The sequence below is a fragment of the Tribolium castaneum genome, chromosome 4, assembly GCF_031307605.1.
Source record: "Tribolium castaneum strain GA2 chromosome 4, icTriCast1.1, whole genome shotgun sequence".
NCBI lineage: Eukaryota > Metazoa > Arthropoda > Insecta > Coleoptera > Tenebrionidae > Tribolium > Tribolium castaneum.
This window is the reverse complement of record NC_087397.1, coordinates 1,249,582-1,268,394: the sequence shown is the minus strand read 5'-3', so window position 1 is coordinate 1,268,394 and position 18,813 is coordinate 1,249,582. Positions and strand designations below refer to the sequence as shown.

At 35.7% G+C, this 18,813-nt stretch overlaps 4 protein-coding genes across 13 annotated transcripts in view; 2 read left to right on the top strand and 2 right to left on the bottom strand.

Moving 5' to 3' along the window:
- Positions 1-149: 149 nt before the first annotated feature.
- Positions 150-5,807, top strand: LOC657246 (uncharacterized protein). 2 transcript variants are annotated; one of them, XM_963715.4, is made up of 7 exons: positions 150-308; positions 683-814; positions 2,558-3,289; positions 4,959-5,086; positions 5,130-5,285; positions 5,334-5,480; positions 5,526-5,807. In XM_963715.4, exons 1-7 carry the CDS (start codon positions 289-291, stop codon positions 5,660-5,662), a joined length of 1,452 nt encoding a protein of 483 aa, XP_968808.1. In that variant the 5' UTR covers positions 150-288; the 3' UTR covers positions 5,663-5,807. The 2 variants fall into 2 exon arrangements, with proteins under 2 accessions (XP_968808.1, XP_008190345.1); XM_008192123.3 differs by lacking the exons at positions 150-308; positions 683-814 and adding an exon at positions 860-1,322.
- Prp3 (Precursor RNA processing 3) lies at positions 5,763-9,659 on the bottom strand. Of its 2 annotated transcripts, XM_064356343.1 has the most exons (4): positions 9,519-9,659; positions 8,730-9,438; positions 8,432-8,675; positions 5,763-6,611 (listed from the first exon to the last, which is right to left on the bottom strand). In XM_064356343.1, the coding sequence occupies exons 2-4, from the start codon at positions 9,249-9,251 to the stop codon at positions 5,854-5,856; spliced, it is 1,524 nt and encodes a 507-aa protein (XP_064212413.1). In that variant the 5' UTR covers positions 9,252-9,438; positions 9,519-9,659; the 3' UTR covers positions 5,763-5,853. The 2 variants fall into 2 exon arrangements, with proteins under 2 accessions (XP_064212413.1, XP_968879.1); XM_963786.5 differs by having other exon boundaries at positions 8,730-9,611.
- Positions 9,660-9,759: 100 nt separating this feature from the next.
- LOC657399 (uncharacterized protein) lies at positions 9,760-10,284 on the top strand. Its single transcript, XM_963861.4, has 2 exons — positions 9,760-9,901; positions 9,959-10,284. The coding sequence occupies exons 1-2, from the start codon at positions 9,873-9,875 to the stop codon at positions 10,218-10,220; spliced, it is 291 nt and encodes a 96-aa protein (XP_968954.1). The 5' UTR covers positions 9,760-9,872; the 3' UTR covers positions 10,221-10,284.
- Positions 10,285-10,998: 714 nt separating this feature from the next.
- Chi (Chip) overlaps positions 10,999-18,813 on the bottom strand; it is a 30,400-nt gene continuing 22,585 nt past the window's right edge. Inside the window, exons 3-9 of one of the 8 annotated variants that reach the window (XM_008192127.3) lie at positions 15,291-15,384; positions 15,121-15,223; positions 14,898-15,070; positions 14,575-14,796; positions 14,384-14,516; positions 14,071-14,198; positions 10,999-12,370 (exon numbers count right to left, since the gene is read on the bottom strand). In XM_008192127.3, the coding sequence (XP_008190349.1) occupies positions 12,101-12,370; positions 14,071-14,198; positions 14,384-14,516; positions 14,575-14,796; positions 14,898-15,070; positions 15,121-15,223; positions 15,291-15,384 (1,123 nt within the window). In that variant the 3' untranslated portion in view covers positions 10,999-12,100. Of the gene's footprint in view, positions 12,371-14,070; positions 14,199-14,383; positions 14,517-14,574; positions 14,797-14,897; positions 15,071-15,120; positions 15,224-15,278; positions 15,385-18,813 lie in introns of all 8 variants that reach the window. The other 7 variants (XM_015985513.2, XM_008192124.3, XM_008192125.3 and 4 more) reach the window with 7 other exon arrangements.

Genomic DNA, 18,813 nt, shown 5'->3' with positions numbered 1-18,813 from the left:
ATTAAACAAACAATTCGAATTGAAGCAGAAAAACTTTGTTCCAGGTACGCAAGTTCTGGACAGGAGTATATTATGAGTTGCCTAACAATTAAATAAAAGTGAATTTAAACTATTCCAATTGTTGGCGCGCATGCTTGGTAAATTGCAAAACATGAACATGCGTTAGTCTAGATTTGTTTCTATTATGTTAACAAACACCTGTTTATTACGTGATACCGCAGACGGAGAAAACTACATTACAACATTGTTTCCACCTGATAATCAGTGTTGTTTTTAGTTGTTTTAACAATGGAATTAAATGATTCAAGGTGAGGTTCAGGATTTGTATCTATTTTTAATATTTAAGCGCTTCGTGTTTCTCCATTATTTATTTTCTAGTTTTTTAATCATTGATTAAAAATGCCGCGGGATGCGGAAATTATTTCTCGCGTGTTTGTTTAATAATATTTATTTACTTAGACAGAACCAAAGAATTATCTTGATTTGATAAGAAAATGTAACTTTCGCGGGTAAATACTCAGAAATTTTTGCACAATTTCATCTTACCAAAAATATTCAAAACAGCTAGAAATTAAAATAAAACAATAAATTGTTTATGTATCTACCTGTCTAGCCTTTTGTCGATAACATTTTTGATTAATATCAATTACCACACCCATTGAAAACATTTTTTTTATTATAGGGATAGCTTATCAGTGGACGATTCGCTGCTAGACGAGGTGGAGGATATAATGTGCGACCAAACGATTATTTCCGGAGAGCTTAGTGTTGTAGATTTGGAGCACAAGACGCCGTATATTATTATATCAGCGGCGTAAGTATAATAAAATAATTATTTAATAGATGAGATAATATCGGCTTACAACAAAGTTCGTTGCAAATATTTAGAAACAATTAGGTGATGGGCGAGCCGCCAGCCACGTGTGCCTTTGGCTGAATTTTTTTTACTGCAATTCAATAAATACAGTGACGCCCCAAAATAAATTTCTTGACGCACAGCAAGACTGTCACGCAATAATTTATTTTTAGTGACGGTTCATTCTTCAAGTATTTGCCCGCCCCATTTCGAACTGCATTAGTTGGTTAATTTGCTCTTGCAAATGGAAAATGTAGGTACGAGTAGTCATTAACTAGCAGACAATAGCACGGTGCTTGATACATAGATGTAATAAATTGAAACGTCCTTGTCACAATTATCATTTAAAATATATCGCAATGTGAATCAGTTCAGAATGGAACCGGCAAAGTACAGCGAACCGGGATGTGATAGACTTGAACTTTTGGCGGTTTCGTGCAATGATACCAAAGGAAATGTTCATTAGGTGAGTGGGAACGTTGTGCAAATTGTGGATTAGGAAATTAGCACTCAAGATTGACTCCGATTATAAGAGATAATTATGATTCGGCCTTGTATCGATAATTATTTTTCCCGAGCCTTAACGCCACGTGAAAGACTGAAATATTATATCGACAAGAAACAAGACACGTGGATAAGTAACTGTGTTAAGTTCTCTTAATTAAATTAATGACTGTTTGTCGCACAAATATAAAAATTATTAGTTCTTTGCTTTTACTATTACAATATTTGTAACCTTGCGACTAGTAATTTAGTAAATATGGAGACTCAATAATTAATAAGAAAAGTGTTCAAGCAGTATTGATTTATTCCGGAACCTTTAATTTTCCGGTGTTCGCACGCTTTTAGTTGCATAGATAATGGGATTAAGTCCGCCAAAGCAATGTCAAGGCAAGGATAAGCTCAGGGAATAGATAAAAATGTAGATATTTTTGAATGAACGAATTTTATTCGTAGTACATGTCTTGAAAGCGGGGCAATTGTGCCAATTACCAAATTGCTAATTCGGCAAATGCGAGCATAATAGGGCCGATTTTGTGTTCTCAAAACCGTTTAAGCCATTACAGGAATTTTTTTTTTGAAGAGAATTTTTCTAGTTTGCTGTCCCGTCCGTTATTTCTTACGTCTCCACTGTCTAATTTTAAAATTGTTCAAGTCTTAATAATTAAAACCTGTCAGAATAGTTTTAGAGCTATTTTCGCACATAAGATTTTTTGTCCCGTCCGTCATGTGTAAACAAAAAGTAAATTAATCAAATAAATGCCTTTTAAATCCTTTTAAATTAACAGAATTTTATAACGATTGTTCAATGATATAAATGTGAAGTCTTTTTTTCGCACATAAGATTTTTTGTCCCATCCGTCATGTGTAAACAAAAAGTAAATTAATCAAAGTAATGTCTTTTCAATCCTTTTAAATTAACAGAATTTTAAAGCGATTGTTCAATGATATAAATGTGAGGTCTTTTTTGTGTCCCGTCCGTCATCAATTTGTATTTCTTTGCTCGTACTTCAAATTTTAAAAATGTGGCTCTAATTGTAGTGTAATTGCAAACAATTTGACTGGTACTAACTTTCTATAAAGTAAAATTTACTTCTAAAAATAAAATCTAAGAATTTGTGCAGTGTCCCGTCCGTTATCATGGTTCTTGTAATAAACTGTTACAGTTAGGCTAATTTCATAACACTGGTTTTTATCTAGACGCCTGCGGGTGGCCGTGGCCGTCTTCGCCCGCACCGTAATGCCCACAGTCCTGAAAATCTACTACCTGTACCAAAGAAACCAACAAATCGTGGTGGACAACGTCCGCCACCGCCTCCTTCCAACCCTAGTGGCCTTCCTAGCCAACAGCCTCTCAAACTCCCTAGCCTCAGTCCAGAAACGTATTACTTTCCCCCTGAACCGTCGTGCCATCAAAGACATCCAAAAAGACCTAAACCCAGCCATTGACGACACTACGAACACAACCCCTGAAGAAAGCGTCGACTGCCAAGTCCTCTTCTCCCCCAAAACCGAAATCCTAGCCGACGTCATCTTCATCCACGGCCTCCACGGCGGCATCGACAAGACTTGGAAGCAAGGCCAGTGGCGACACAACGGCCACAAACTCAAAGACCAGTCGCCCGTCCGGAGCCAATCAACGGGGAATTTATACGTTCCACCACGAAAACATTCTTTGAAGCGAACCCTCAGCGATATTTACAACGCCAATAGGACGCAAATTAAAGTCGCAAGGAAGGGAAATGAGGTGTGTGTGACGCACCAAGAGGAGTGGGAAGTTATCGAAGATGTGGATGTGGATGATGAGGGGTGTTATTCGAATTGTTGGCCGCAGGATTGGCTGCCGAAGGACTGTCCAGGGGTGAGGGTCATTGCTTTGAATTACACCACGGATGTGCTGTGGTGTCCAGTGTGGAAGAAAAAGAGACGAAGGTGAGGATTTGAAATTTTATTTGACCTTAATGGAAAATCGTCAAAAGAATTCGGCCTTGTTGCTGCACCAAAATGCTAATTTAACGCTAGGTGAATCTATATGCGGGTCGGAAACATGTATTTCGATTTTTTGTTTAATCGAGATGTTGCCAAGGTTTAAAATAAAAATATGTGTGTAACAACACAAAATTCTACAAGTTCAAGTTTTGTTCATGTATTTACAAAAATATAAAAAAAAGAAAATAAACAAATAATAAACCAAATTATTTTAGCCCCCGTTTCACAATAAAAAGAACTTCTGCCCTTCAAATATCTAATTGGAAACAAAACAATCGCTTATACTAATTGTCTGAGTGGCGAAATTGAGATAATCAACAGTTTGTGGATTTTTTGTACATATTACTCTATATACAAGGTTGAATTAAGTAACTAGATTGAATAATGGACTGAGGCAAGCGCATTTTTAAGCAATCTTGGAATTCTATGCAAATGCAACTTTGTTATTTTTCAAAGGATTACGGATTTATTTATTTGCCATTAGAAAACCGTCAATTATACAAACATATTTTTTTTCTTAAAAAATAATAAGTGAGAAAGTGAAGGATTAAGTATTAAATATAATTAAACATAAATGATTCAAGCACAGATACAAGTCACGTAAAAAATTAAAAAAAAAACAAATTCAGAAACCTTTTTTAGAATAAATTAGGCTTTACTCGCGTCCTTTCTTATATTATTTGTAACGTGAAAAAATTATTCTTCTTCATTTTACATTATTATTTATTCTGTTTATTACTTATTCTAATTTATTTTGATGAAACTTTGCAAATAAATTTTTAACTATTTTTTAACCAAAATTTATTTTTATTTTATGGTCAAGTGTGCGGTTTGCTTTAGCACGAAGTTTTATTTTCCTAATAATACGCCCCTGGTGTGAAGTAATTACTCAGATTTTGTAGTTTTGTAATGTGATATAAAACAATGTCTTTGTGTTAAAAGATGTTATGCAAATGTTTGTATCAGTTTCGGATAACTTATCAGTAGTAGATAGTGTTTTAAAATTTTTCATTCCTTTCTAACGATTTATCGATGCGATCTTTCTCGCTGACCGAGGTGTTTTTGTGGATTGAATCTCGAACAATCGGTATAATTCCAAGACAAAGTCTCAATAATAATTTTGTTGCAATTGTGTGAAATATTTGCCAGTGAGAAAAATTATTTCAGGCACTTGATAGGCCGAAGATCAATTAAATAATAAATAGGTACTTGTCACGACTCGAACAATGAGGAATTACATTTCATAAAAATTAAATAAATATTTACTCTCATTACATAATCTTTATTACCATTTATTTATCGTCCAAAACATTGAATAATGCGGCAATTTGCTTTGTAAATTTTATCATCGATTGATGTAAATAACGAACTTTGAAATCAATTAAAAAATCCCGACGATAACATACATTCGATTAACAATTTTTGAGTTAAGTGACTTTGGCGATAATTTCGTAGTAAACAAAGTCCATTACGCTAATGTCTATCGTAACAAAGGAAAAATCACCTAATTGGGTTAGCACCCTGACCTGTGTGTCCTTTTCAAAGCCAAAATTTTCATGACTTCGTTATTTATACATTCCTAGAGAAGGCTAATAAGTCAATCACTTTACAGGACTGACATGGTCGAAAGGAGCGACGAAATGATCGCCGAGCTTTGCAAATTAGGGGTCGGCAAACAACCGATTATTTGGGTGGGTCACTCTAAGGGCGGTCTCTTCATTAAACAAATCATAATGAACGGTAAGCAAACACTTGCTAGTACACTTGAACAGCGCAATTTTAGCATGGGAGCGGCACAGCCAATGCCCCGAAAAATTCGCAATTTTCCAAAACAGCAAAGGCATCATGTTCTACAGCGTGCCGCACAAAGGGTCAGTCTTAGCGGACTTCACTTTGCCGCTTCTTAGACGAAGCGTCGAACTTATAGAAATACAAAGGAGTAGGTTTTCACCATTGACTAATTCCTAATAACTGGTTACTTTTACAGACTGTGATTTCGTACTAGACCTGCACAAGCGGTTTCTAGAGCTGTGCAAGCAGGGGCATTTAGGCGCCGATATTTTTAGTTTTATCGAAACTTCGTTTACTTTAATGTCGTTCGTTTATTTGAAGATTGTCGCGTACGAATCTGCAGGTCAGTAAGTTCGTTTGTTTGGCATTTAGGGCAATTTTGTTCCAGACCCCGATGTTGGGATTAAATGCGACGTGCCTCTGGACCACAGAGAAATATGCAAGCCCGCAGGACGGGACTGCTTCCTCTACTTGGAGCTAATCAAGCTGATTAAAAAACACAGTTTGGGTGGAGAAACAATGTGATGCTAGTTTTAGTTAGGGACTTTCAATTCTCAGGTCTTTGTTATCATTCCTGTTGTCAGTATTTGTCGGTACCAAAGTTTAGGTAGGTTTGCAAGGAGTGTACATGGGCAACCACTTTATTTCAATAAATGATCATTACTCAGTATATACAGCGAGTGATTGGTTCATAAATACCTGTACCTTGTTATTTCCTATGAAACTACATCGCAGGCTTGCTCTAAAACTGCGCCACTGTAGGCCAGATCCCAATAGTGCTCGACTTTGTGCTTCTTGAAGTGCTCTCGAGCTAACCGTTCCGTCGGACAAACCTTAAATTTCACTTCTCCGAAGTTTCGCTGCTTGCTGGTGCCTTCCCAAACCAAGACACATTTATTAGGGACTTCGTTCCCGTCTGGATCCTTCACAATATCCTCCTCCCACTTGATTCTATGCAGCATCAGCCTTTTGTATTTCTTCTGCTGTTTAGGGCCGCCCTCCACCACCACCACGCAACAATCGGGGTACAAAACCACGCAACCGGTCATAAACAACTGTTTCGCGTTGGTCTCAACTTTGAATTTCTTTGACGGCAGTTCGTGGAGATCTCTGATTCTGTAAATGGCAACAAAGACGCCTAACGAAGTGTCCTCTTTGATTTTCTTGATTTTTTTGTCACGTTTTTGCTCGCTGGTTAGTTTTCGCGCAGCGTTGGCGTCTTCGTGTGCTTTTTGTCTTCTGGCCATTTGTTCTCTGACGTGAGCTTCGATTTTTGTGGGATCTTGGACAGCTTCGGTGCCTAAAGCTCGCATCAGGTTTGAAATACGTAGTTTGGGTTCTGGTGGCGGTTCTAAGCCCAGACGGATTTTTTCTTGCTCTTCTTTCCACATTTCGCGGCGGTTTTGACGGCGCAGCTTTTTGCGCTCTTTTTTCGTCAGGAATACTGGCATGTACACAGGCTTGATGGGGTCCGCTGTAAAGAAATGTTTTTTTTTTATTTAATTTAAAACAAGTCGTAACTAATTTTTCAGAGAAAAATTTTGCTTAATTTGGTCAAAAATAATCCAAAAATTTACGAAAATGTTGTAATGTTTCTCTTTCCAAGCGTTTAACCCCATCTTCGCTAAACTCGACCAAAAATTGCTAAAATAATAAGCTCAAAAAATGGACAAAAACGAGGTTCGAATGTTTTAGCAAGTTTGTGAGCTAGAAAAGCAATGATGTCGACAAATTTATTCAAAAATGAGCTCAAAAATCATCAAATGTAAGGTTTTTGGCAAAAATTCACTACCTGGGACCCAAAAATCACTTAAATAAGGTCAGGAAATTAAGGAAAAACACATTTATTGAGAGTGATTATTCCGTTGAATTTCTGCAAAAATAAGCTGGAAAATCGTTAACTTAGGATGTTGTTTTGTTTTCGAGGGCTTAAACGTGTTTTTAAGATAAGAAATTAAGTTTTCTTTAGCGAAAATTCGCTAACTGTGACTCAAAAATAATTTAAATAAGGTCAAATATGACATTATTTTCTTCTTTTTTGAGCGTTTTAGCGCAAGATTTTGAGCCAGAAACAATTATTTCGAAGAATATCTTTACAAACAAGCCTAGAAATCGCTAAATTATGTCGAAAAAAGTATTTCATTTGCTTTTTTCGACAGTTCAAAGACGTTCTTGAACTAAAAACTTTTTTTTTGGAGAAAATTTACTAACAAAAGTCACTAAATATGGTTGAAAATGGCATTATTTCTTCAACTTTCGGGCGTTTTGACACGTTTTTCAATTAGAAATAATTATTTCAAAGAATTTCACTAAAATAATCCGAAAAGTTGTCAATTTAGTGAGGAAAAAAAATCACTAAATAAACCAAAAATTACATCACTCTCGATCATTTCGATTGTTTTAACACATTTTTTAGACAGATATCCAATTATTTTGGTAAATTTCGGTCAGAAATAAAATGAAAATCGTCAAATTATGCTGATGTATGGTCAAGAAGACTTAAATTTTCGCGAAATTTCGCTAAACATTGCCAAATAAAGACTAAGTTAGGGCAAGTATTACATTATTTTTGCTTCATCCGAAGGTATAACAAGTTTTCGATGAATTTCTTCAAAAATAAGACGAAAAATCACCAAACTAGATAAAAAAACAGCGTTATATTTCACTTTTTTCAAAGACTTAAACAGATTGTTGGAATAAAATAGTTTTTTTCTGCAAATGAAGCCAAAAATGACATTTGTTTTAGCAAGTTTTTCAGTCAGGAACACAATTATTTAGGGGGATTTCAATTAAATCAGACAAAAGATTCAATAATTAGCTCATTAATAGTTTTTTTTTGCTTTTTTCGAGGCCTTTGCGTGTTTTAAACGAAGTTGTTCCGACGAAAATTCAGTAAACAGGATCCAAAAACACTGAATAAGTTCAAAAGTGAAATTTTCTTTTACTCTTTCAAGCGCTGTAGTCCGTTTTTTATCCAGAAACATACTTATTTCAAGGGATTTTATTAAACTGAGCCGAAAAATCGCCAAAGTAGGTCAATAAAAGCGACAGAATAATCAATAAAATAAGTAAAAAATTCTAATGTTTTGCAATCAGTTTATTTGTTTCACAGAATTCCACCCACAATAAGCCGAAATTTCGCAAAACTGAACCAAAATTATCATTATCATTACGTTTATTACACCAGAAAAATTCTTATATAAGAAACCGAGAATAAATCACATTTTTTTATATAACTCAACGTATTTCCCGACGGGAGACTGAAAATAAAAAAATAAAAATAGTTGTTCTTACTTGGACACCTCAGCTGGGTTGGATGCTCAACCAACGTGGTAATTACAGATTCCTTTATTGCGATTTTCCCATTGAGCATCAAATCTAAATTATCGATCAAAATAACGGAATCCCACCACTCCATCTGCGGTATGTCCTCAATCACCCCCTCAGACTTTGCAATAAGCGCAAGCTTAGTAGCCGACGAAATGCCGGTCTTTTTCGCAATTTGTGAAATTTCATTTTGCAGTTTTTCCAACTGGGCCTGAAAAAAAATTCATTATGACCCAACACACTTCCACAAAAAACCCAGACATACTTTCATACGAAGCCGCTCGGCCTGTTGTAAAAATTTGCCGGGTTCGTGGAACCTAAGCTGTCTTTTGTTCCGAATCGGCGGCTTTATCCCAATTCTCCCATCGTAAAATTTCATTTCGTTACTGTCGTCCGTTTTATCGCTCAACTGCGTCCTGAACTGTTCGCGCTTTTGGGCCCTGATGTTGGCCTTAAGTGTTGGGACAACGTGGGTCAGTTGCACCGCTTTTCCCGTCTTGTCGATGGTCCTCCCTTCGTCGTCCAGGATCAGGGGGGTGGGCCTGTTGGGCACCACTGGTATTTGTATGGCGTTGGTCAAAATCCCGCTGGAGAGCTTGCTCTTGATCTGGGCTTGCAGTTGCGCGATTTTGCGGGCCTTGTCGGCGTCGCCCCTGTTGAGGAGCCCCATGGGGATGCCGTAAATGCTGGGCTGGGGTATGTTCATGTTGATGTTGTTCTTGCCCAAGGCGAGCCCATCAATTAGGGCCCGCTTCCGCTCCTCGATTTGTTTCTGGGCGCTTTCCATGATCTCGCTCGATTTGGATTTGTTGCGGTCGGAGTCATGTCTACTGTCTCTATCGTCGTAGCGCGATTTCGAGCGCTTTGAGTCTCGTTCTCGGGAATCGTCACGCGATCGTTTTTTCGACCGATGCGAGGCATGATAGTCTTCGACTAAATCAAATATCTTTTCGGCTAGTCTTGTCGCCTTTTTGCTATCAACATAAGACGAAAGTTTGTCAGTAGTTTTGCGCCTATCGTACCCTGAATTTAAACAATGGACTGCGGTACTGACCAGGGAGCTATCACTGCTGCCGAGCAGTTTGTAAACGGCTTTGTCTATAGAGGGTTTCAAGTCCTCCACTTCTCGCCGGGAGAGGTACGACATTTTTGGCTTTTTTAACAATTATCAAGATACGATTTCCAACGTTTACACACACGATTTTAGGTTAGAAGTCAAAAATTGGACAACACCAACGGAACAAACTGGAAATACCCTATATCCCAATGACAATCCCCATGTCAAAATGACAATTAGGGGTTATGGGCATGTGACAAGTGTAAATAAATAAAAAAATCAGGAAGGGCCATAAAGCCATAGCCATAGAATAAGGGAGAGGCCATAATCCCTCGATTGGATTAACTTACAATGGGGGTTGAAGTCGATGTTGAGTTTTGGTAAAAAAAATGGAGATGGTTTAGTTTTATTTATATCATTTCAGAGATTATTTGTAGTGGGACTTGTGGATATTTTAAAAAGTTCGAAGAGTTAGCGCAGCATATTAAAGCCAAACACCCCGATATTGAACTGAATGGGCATGAAGGCAGGAGAGCCACATTTGAAGTTAAAGTCAATGGGACTTTGGTTCATTCTAAATTAACTACCCTTGCTTATCCTGACTATGACGACCTTTCTGCGATCATTGATGAAGTGGCTCAAGGAAAAGAACCACGAAGTTGTAAACAACAGCCCATCACCAGTTGCATAATAGCTTGATAAAAATTAATGTATTATTTATTTTTGTGAGTTTGTTGTGAAAATAAAAATATATGTGTAAAAAGGTTTCTTGTTACTTGCAATCAAAAGTCAGATAAACTGATCGCGTGACTAAATTTGACCAATCAGATGCTTAAATTCACCGCGGATTAACTTTTAACAAGGGATTAAGTTTTAATTTCTTTTTTGGCGGGCGTTAAAATTTGGAATGGCCTGTGTACAATATAATTTTATGCGTTATATTTTGGTTCCTTGATCCAAACATGAGAATAGATTTGTTTGGTCAAGCAGGAAGTGGAAAACAACTTTACAGCTGTAATAAAATTTTACGATAAACAGTGAAATAAGTGCAGTGTGAATGTAAATAAGTATGGAACCAAACTTACCTATTTTATATTTAGGAACAATACAAACAGTAAGTGTAAAATCTATTTTTATGCTGGGCTGTTGCAGTAGGAAGATCAGTCTGTATTGCAATAAAAGTCCTTGAAAATATCTTGGTCAGAGTTTTATGTCAGTTTTATTGTTTCTTACAAATAATGACATTTTCAGTGTGACTATACAAAAGTGTAACGAACTTGAATTCACCCAAACAATGGTAAAACAAATTTCTACGTAATATTGCTTGTTTCGTAAGTCGTGGAACAACTAAAAACAATTCAATTTTTGGAGAAAAAGAAAGGAAAATTGAATGGTTTTTAAACCTCACTCGCAGCGTTGTTTGTTGTAGGATTTGTAGTATTTTCGCAACAATTCGGTGAATAAATAAAACTGACAATATTTGTAAGTGTTGTATTGTGAGGTTGCAGTAGGAGCTGTACTGGGTACAGTCTCTTTACACATGAGATTACAAATTGAAAAAATGGAAATAAACCAAACAACCGGAACAAGGAAAGACACACACAACTACTGACAAAAGAGTTGTAAAAATACACTTACACAGCTGGAAATGAGACTTAGTAAAAAATACTACAGTCCCAAATTTTAATTTTTTAATTACTTGTTACAATTAAAACTCGCATTCTGACACCGATACAGAAATTGCAGGCATTCGTTTAAAAGAACAGTTTTCTTAAAATCCCACTCACTCAGACGCTCCTATAAAATACATCACATTTGGATGTAAATTACATATTCTCAATGGACATAATATTTATAAGTATGTTATACAATTTAAATTTATCTTCACTATACAAAATTGATCCTAATAAACGAGATCGCCTCCGATCAAGAGTGCCACTCGTAAAGTACGCTTCTGGATGAAATTCGGACGGTTTGACGGCCGTAAGGTTCGGTGATTTCGTAAAAATCGCTAGGAACTTAACCCTACAGCTAAATATAGGAAATGTGATTCAACCAATAAATAAAACACCACCACCTGGCCTTACGGCGGCCCCCACTGTCGGAATTTAACCCGAGGCGTCCACTTGAAATATCTGTGTTACTCAGAAGACAAACAAGACAGTGTGATGTTTTATATCTACTGTACAAATGAGCTGCATCATTCGAGAACCACATTCACTCTGTAGAGGTACCTATGGTGAGTGGTTCCAAAAGGAACCATTTTAAGATTGCACAATTTCGGGTGCAATAACCTTATCCAGCTTGTGTTGTCACCACCTTCAGTGCTGCCACCACAACCCCGACAACGCATTATTCCAGTCTCCACTCGATCCACTCTGTATTATAAACGCAGTTTTCATCTCACTCCCAATAAAATCTTGCACTTAAGTAATTCTTTTACTTTGTAAACTTGCATATAAAATTAAATAAAAAATGAAAAACAACTTGTCACTGGCTAGTATCATCGTGTGATCGCACTTTCAACAGGAAATACTGACTCGGAGAGATTCTACATGTTCGTTACGATTGAACTATCATCACTGGCTCACAGCGGGCGATTTTTTATCAGAGTCCTGATTCGAGGGGGTGTTGCCCTGCGAGGGGCCCACGCCGGGACCCCGGTCGCCAACCCCGGCGCCCCACGAGTTCGACCCCGGCATCGGAGAGTCCGCGTGGAAGCCGTGGTTGTCATGGTCTAACGAGTTGGCCGCGTCGTACTGCGTGTTCTCCAGACGCGTTATCAAGCGCTCGTCTTCGTCCCCGAACTCGCCGCCCATCAGCGAGGGCTCGCCCACCACCATCACATCCTGCAACAAACGCAAATTCTACAATTAGACACAAAACAACCGGGCCTTACAATCTTTCCTCAACACAACGGAAAATAATAAAATAAAAATTTAATTCTGGTACTTTTAATGGCAAATAAAACAAACAATAACTACAGATTCGGTGTTTTTTGTGGATGCATTTTTCATTTCTTCACAATTTTTAAATACAAATGGTTTTCTCTTCTCAGTTTCTCAACAATTGTATTTTGTAACTCAGTTAATTATTTATGTACTTTTTCTTTGTTTATCTTTTTTTTTCAACATTTATTGTTATAATTTCTGAAAAAGCTGGGCTATTGTAGATCGGTAAAAAGGTTTTAAAGCAGTAAAGTGTTTATTTTTAAAGGTAGTCCTTTATTATTAAATGTATTAGGAAAAGATCACAAGAACGAAATAATCACAAAATTTGGTCTAAAATAGCTAAAAATTTACCATTTCAAAGCGTTTATTTAGCAAAAACTCAATTATTGCGTAAAATTTCTTAAAAAGTAAGTCAATAAATCACAGAATTATGTCATAAATAACATTATTTTTGCAAGTCTTGAGGACTTAACACGTTTTTAGACCAAAAATCAAGTTTTGTTTACTGTTTTTATTAAACTAGAACAAAAAAATCATAAAATTTGGTCGAAAATTAACAAAACTTTAACTTGTTTAAGTATTTATTCAGCAGAAACTTAATTATTACGCTCAATTTCTTAAAAAATAAGCCAATAAATCACATAATTATGTTAAAAATGACTTAATTTTTGCAAGTTCTTAGATTTTAAATACGTTTTTTTCTTGTTTTCATTAAACAAGAACGAAAATATCACTTAATTTGGTCGAAAACAATCAAAAATTTATCTTTTCTAAGCGTTTATTCAGTAAAAACTCAATAATTCCGCAATTTTTTTAAAAAGTAAGCCAATAATTCACAAACATATGTCAAAACTTACATAATTTTTGCAAGTTCCGAGGATTTAAACATGTTTTTGGATTAAAAATCACGTTTTCTTTCCTGTTTTTATTAACCTATAACGAAAAAATCACCAAATGTGGTCGAAAATGACCAAAAATTTACCTTTTCTAAGAGTTTATTTAGCGAAAGCTTTATTTAAGTAACAAAATTCATATGTATAATAGTTATTTAATAGACTAATATGTTAATGAACACGATTAATAACTGGATACTGTTTAAAACTCAAACAAATGACAACGAGTAAGAGCCATAAACATTATTAATCGGCCATAAACACACGAGTTGATTACAATATTTTTTCGTTGACCGCAAACTCTTCATCTTGTGACATTTTTTAAAGTGCCGATGGTGCTTTTGTGTTAATTGTTTCCAAGAATGAGCCGCCAGAAGCCACTGACTTCAAAAACGTATATGATTAATTGTAAAGCATTTTTTAACACTGAACAGCTCCATATAACAGTAATTGAAAAAGAAAAATCATTTTTTAGATAAAATTACCGTTGACAAACCGAAAAGGATTATTATTATTAATAATTTTGAGTTCGAATACATTTTTCCAGTTTGTACTGATAAGCTTTCACAGAAATTAATAACAACAACTGTTATCTTGCGGTTTCAGTCGTAACCTTGATATCTCTGCGAAGATCAAGGAAATAAACATTATTATCAATCCGCGTTATGGAAACTTTCTTATCAATCGCAGGATAAAAATACTGACCTGCGATGCTAACGAAAAGTTTGGTCCTGGCGACCTCTTCTTGTTAGGTGTTGGAGTTGCATTATTGGGTGCCCCTCCCGAGTTGGATCCTTTCCGTTTTCTCCGTTTATTAGCGGGCCGTTGTGATTCTTAAAATAACAAAAAATTAGTTATGTTACATTTATGCATTCTTCATTTAGCAATTGAATAAATACCGTGCGCTTTGTACTTAATTTAGAGCTCATTCATTTGTGCCATACTGTCGTTGTAACAACTCAAATTTTCGTTCAGTGTAGCAGAAATGAACAATTCTCTAGTGCAATAAAATTGGTACCTCTCTTACCCGGCGGGGCAACCATCCTTTGCCACTTTTGGAAAAGTGTGGTTTTTAAACAATCCCTCGGACTCAATGCGTAAGCTTTATGCCTAGACATTAATTCCTGCATGGGTTCTAGTATTACACATAGCTGAAACAGCGGAATATCAACAATGAACGCTCGCTTTTTTACCAATTCGGTGGCGTACCCTAAGGTAGTTGAGGGTGGAATTCGTGATTCCTTGCCTCGTGATGTTTTTTGATAGTTGATCTAACATGCTGGGGTCTTGCTGCGAATGCATTCCTACCACAGATCGGGGGATTAATTCGCGGTGCGTTCGCACCGCGAAATGCCACGACTTTATCCTCATCAGGTCATCAAAGGTAAATTCTAGGATTAAACGACCTTCTGTACATACCTGCAATGGAAACTGCTAGCGTCATTCATTTGCACTTTTTTATGTATTACAACATTGTTACAAACAAAACACAGTTAATGTAATATTTGAACGCAAAAATTGTGTCGTCTTACCTTTGTAAATAAGGGTTTACCATGATGCGTAATCATAGTGCATTGATCACAGTCTAGCGTAATACTAGTGTTGTGGAAGGACTCTTTCGGATGCTTCATATTATAGTACAGTTCCGTCACTCCACCTTCAAATATACTCCTAAAGTACCTCGGAATTAACGTCCTTCCGATTGCTGCAACCGAACAATTAAAATACGACTAAAACGCTGTTTTGTGGACGCACTGTATCGTTTAGGGCCGTCTTCCAGACAAAAAGCTAGCGTTAATGAGGCGTCGTCTTCAAAAAACTCCGTCGCAAACGCGTCCCACCAAAGATTATCACTTTCCTACAAAACGGCAATTGTCAGTAAGAAACTTGAGTTTGCATCGGCGCAACATTACATTTAAACTAACCTCCGTCCTTTGCTGTAGCCTCTTGTTGAGTTCGTATATTCGGTAGTCAGGTTGACCGAAATAAGGTGTATGCCGCCTTGGGACGGGCAGAGATCTGAAACGGACCCATCCAATAAAAAACGACCATTTATTTCAAATTTCTCAAAGTCGATAGCAATTAACGGTACTATAATTACCAAATTTGATTTACTGGCTTGAATTATAACACAAATAATAAATCCAGGAAAATTATAGCATTTATGCAAATAAATTCGGATGGTATTTCAATTACATCTAATTTATGACTGAATGATACTGTGTGGATTTAATGGACACTAAATTTAATGAAATTGTTCAACAACTCCATTTATTAACAATATTTTACATGTTTATGACATGCTTTTATCACTAGTTACAAGCGCCTCTGATATTTTATTAATAAAAACTAATTTTACGGCAATAAAGATTGATAACGAACTAACGGTCTTATTTGTATGAAATCTATCTCCTCCAAAGCACAATAATTTAATAAAATTTAACATGAAGCGACAACAATTTTATGATTATAAATTATGATGAATTCATTGCCTTTGCTAAATAACATTAGAAATAGTTGCGTCAAAATAAATCAGGTGTGACATTAAAAAACGCACAGGGGGTCTCTCTTGCCCATAACTTTGAAACTTTATTGTTTATCTTCAGGAGTAGGTGTGAAGGTGAATACTGCTTCCAGACTTGGTTTCAAAAAATTGAGAAAGACCAAAAAAATATTAACATAAAATGAAAATAAATTGTGTAAATCATCGCCTGATAATAGGAAAAATTGTTTGATCTCGGCTGATAAAAGAACCATTTATTAGAAAAAAAATCATTAATCTTTAAACTGAAGTAATTATAAAATAATAAAGATACGATCAAAATGGTTTTTGTTCCGCCACATAATAAAAAAATTTCCGCTGTTGCTAAAAATAACATGCAATATTGAACAAATATTTTTCTAGAATTTTCAAGACCTGCAAGGGGAAGGTAAGTATTTGCTAAAATAGTAATGTCATTTATGATGTGACTGGTGTAACATAGAATAATTAAAAAAAATACATTTTGAGTGGTTATTAGAAGCATTAAAAGCCCGTGGCCACTCCACGTCTAATAAAGCAGCTTGATTAAAATTTCGCAAAATCGCTGTCCTCAGCCAATATTGAAAGAAAAACCACTTTCCCTTGACCTAATCCGTTCCCGTTAATCGCCGACTTTTAATCACACGCCACGAATTACATTACACAGCCGTTTAAAGACTTAATAAACGTTTTATTATCAGCGTTCCTCGTAAAAACTCAATGAATTAAGACGACATCGCCTCTCTTGAATACTAAACCGTGTCGTCGTCCAACATCACCGTAAATATAAACGGCGATTAGAATGCACCGGAGCTAAAGCCTGATCTATCCGAGTGTAAGTGTGTGCATTGTTACGATTGCTGTTGCAATCAATCTGTCAAGTGCAAGTAGCACAAGCCCGTGTGTGCAGTCTGTAATCCTGAGATGACGCAGGACGCGCGCCGATACCATCGCCAACGGATGACCACACACACACAGACGGAGAGAATTTGCCCCACTTTACACAACACACGCAGCCAGGACCTGTTGATCCTTGCCTTGCTCTCCTCGACGGACGCTTGCTTCAGCGCGATCCTTGTGTGTACTAGCATCAGTATTCGAGGCGCAACCTCGATCATATCGGTTTTTAATGGGAAAAGTTCCGGCTGTGGGACCTGGGACTGCCAGAGACCCTGATTGCACCGCGTTGTCTTTCGGGTGCAGGGTGCAGGCGAAGAAAAAGCAACATTTTTGTAAAATTTTGGGCTGAGTTGCTTTCAAAAATAAAACTACTCAAAAATTATAACTGGACTTTCTAACAGGCAATTTTTAAGGGCTTTTCTTAAAACTCGAAAAAAAATTGTCTTGTCAAAGATGGAAATATTTGACACCCTTTTTATTTTACACCAATTATTTAATTTAATAGTGTTTCTATATTTAAATATTTTTGTTTCTCAGTATTTCAGCTTTTTAGTTTTTTAATTTCTCCATAGTATTTATTTCATATTATTCATTTCCTCAATTTTTCAGATTTTCGTGGTTTTTCTACCTTATCTTATTAATGTTCTTCCTTCGCAGTTTCATAGGTTCTTTCAGTCACTCAAATCTTCAGAATTTTATTCTTACTGTTTTTTAGTTTTTTGTATTCCAGTTTTTAATTTTTTTGGTTTTTCACTCTCTTAGCTTTTTATTCAGAATCTAATGTTTCAATTTATTAGTGTTTCTCTTTTCCAGTTCTATAGTTTTTTCTGTATCTCTGTTTCCCAGTCGCCTAGTTCTTCAGAATTTCAGTCTCAATATTTTTCAATTTTAAACAATTTTTGTATCAGCCTTGATTTTGGAAAAAAAAATTACGTAGAAGTGTCAAATTTTATTTTAATTATTATAATTGTAATTATTAATTTTTTAAACCGTCACCGTGGATTTTAATTAATTTTTTGTAATAAATGAAAAAAAGTGTGTTTTCGTCAAAAAAAATTAAATCATTTCAAAACTAAGCAGAATCGACCATTTTATTTGCATCTAAGGTCGAAGATGAGATCCCGTTCTGTGTAAGAAAGCCGGCCCTAGAACCTGTTTCATTTGCTCAAGGAATGAGCAATTGACCAATAAAAATATAAAAATCACCTCCTACTTGTTTATCTGGTGCGCAAAAAATTGCAAGACGATTGAAGCGTTTGTCATTGGATATCGGGGAGGGAGAATGCACTCCCAACTGTAAAACCGACCAATCATAAGGCGATTAAAACTGAGCAAATAATTGGTGTTTGTAAAATTTTATGCTGAGTTACTTTCAAAAATAAAACTACTCAAAAATTATAACTGGACTTTCTTAACAGGCAATTTTTTAGGGCTTTTCTTAAAACTCGAAAAAAAATTGTCTTGTCAAAGATGGAAATATTTGGCACCCTTTTTATTTTACACCAATTGTTTAATTTAATAGTGTTTCTACATTTAAATATTTTTGTTTCTCAGTATTTCAGCTTTTTAGTTTTTTAATTTCCCCATAGTATTTATTTCATATTATTCATTTCCTCAATTTTTCAGATTTTCGTGGTTTTTCTACTATATCTTATTAATGTTCTTCCTTCGCAGTTTCATAGGTTCTTTCAGTCACTCAGATCTTCAGAATTTTATTCTTACTGTTTTTTAGTTTTTTGTATTCCAGTTTTTAATTTTTTTGGCTTTTCACTCTCTTAGCTTTTTATTCAGAATCTAATGTTTCAATTTATTAGTGTTTCTCTTTTCCAGTTCTATAGTTTTTTCTGTATCAATGTTTTCCAGTCGCCTAGTTCTTCAGAATTTCAGTCTCAATATTTTTCAATTTTAAACAATTTTTGTATCAGCCTTGATTTTGGAAAAAAAAAATTACGTAGAAGTGTCAAATTTTATTTTAATTATTATAATTGTAATTATTATTTTTTTAAACCGTCACCGTGGATTTTAAT

Excerpts from the sequence above, each read along its gene's own strand:
- LOC657246 (XM_963715.4), top strand. The coding sequence starts at position 289 with ATGGAATTAAATGATTCAAG. Across the intron at positions 815-2,557 it reads TATATTATTATATCAGCGGC|ACGCCTGCGGGTGGCCGTGG; the intron begins GTAAGTATAATA and ends GTTTTTATCTAG. Across the intron at positions 3,290-4,958 it reads TGGAAGAAAAAGAGACGAAG|GACTGACATGGTCGAAAGGA; the intron begins GTGAGGATTTGA and ends ATCACTTTACAG.
- LOC657399 (XM_963861.4), top strand. The coding sequence starts at position 9,873 with ATGGGGGTTGAAGTCGATGTTGAGTTTTG. Across the intron at positions 9,902-9,958 it reads GAAGTCGATGTTGAGTTTTG|TGGGACTTGTGGATATTTTA; the intron begins GTAAAAAAAATG and ends GATTATTTGTAG.
- Prp3 (XM_963786.5), bottom strand. The coding sequence starts at position 9,611 with ATGTCGTACCTCTCCCGGCGAGAAGTGGAGGACTTGAAACCCTCTATA. Across the intron at positions 8,676-8,729 it reads CCGAGCGGCTTCGTATGAAA|GCCCAGTTGGAAAAACTGCA; the intron begins GTATGTCTGGGT and ends ATTTTTTTTCAG. Across the intron at positions 6,612-8,431 it reads AACCCAGCTGAGGTGTCCAA|CGGACCCCATCAAGCCTGTG; the intron begins GTAAGAACAACT and ends ATTTCTTTACAG.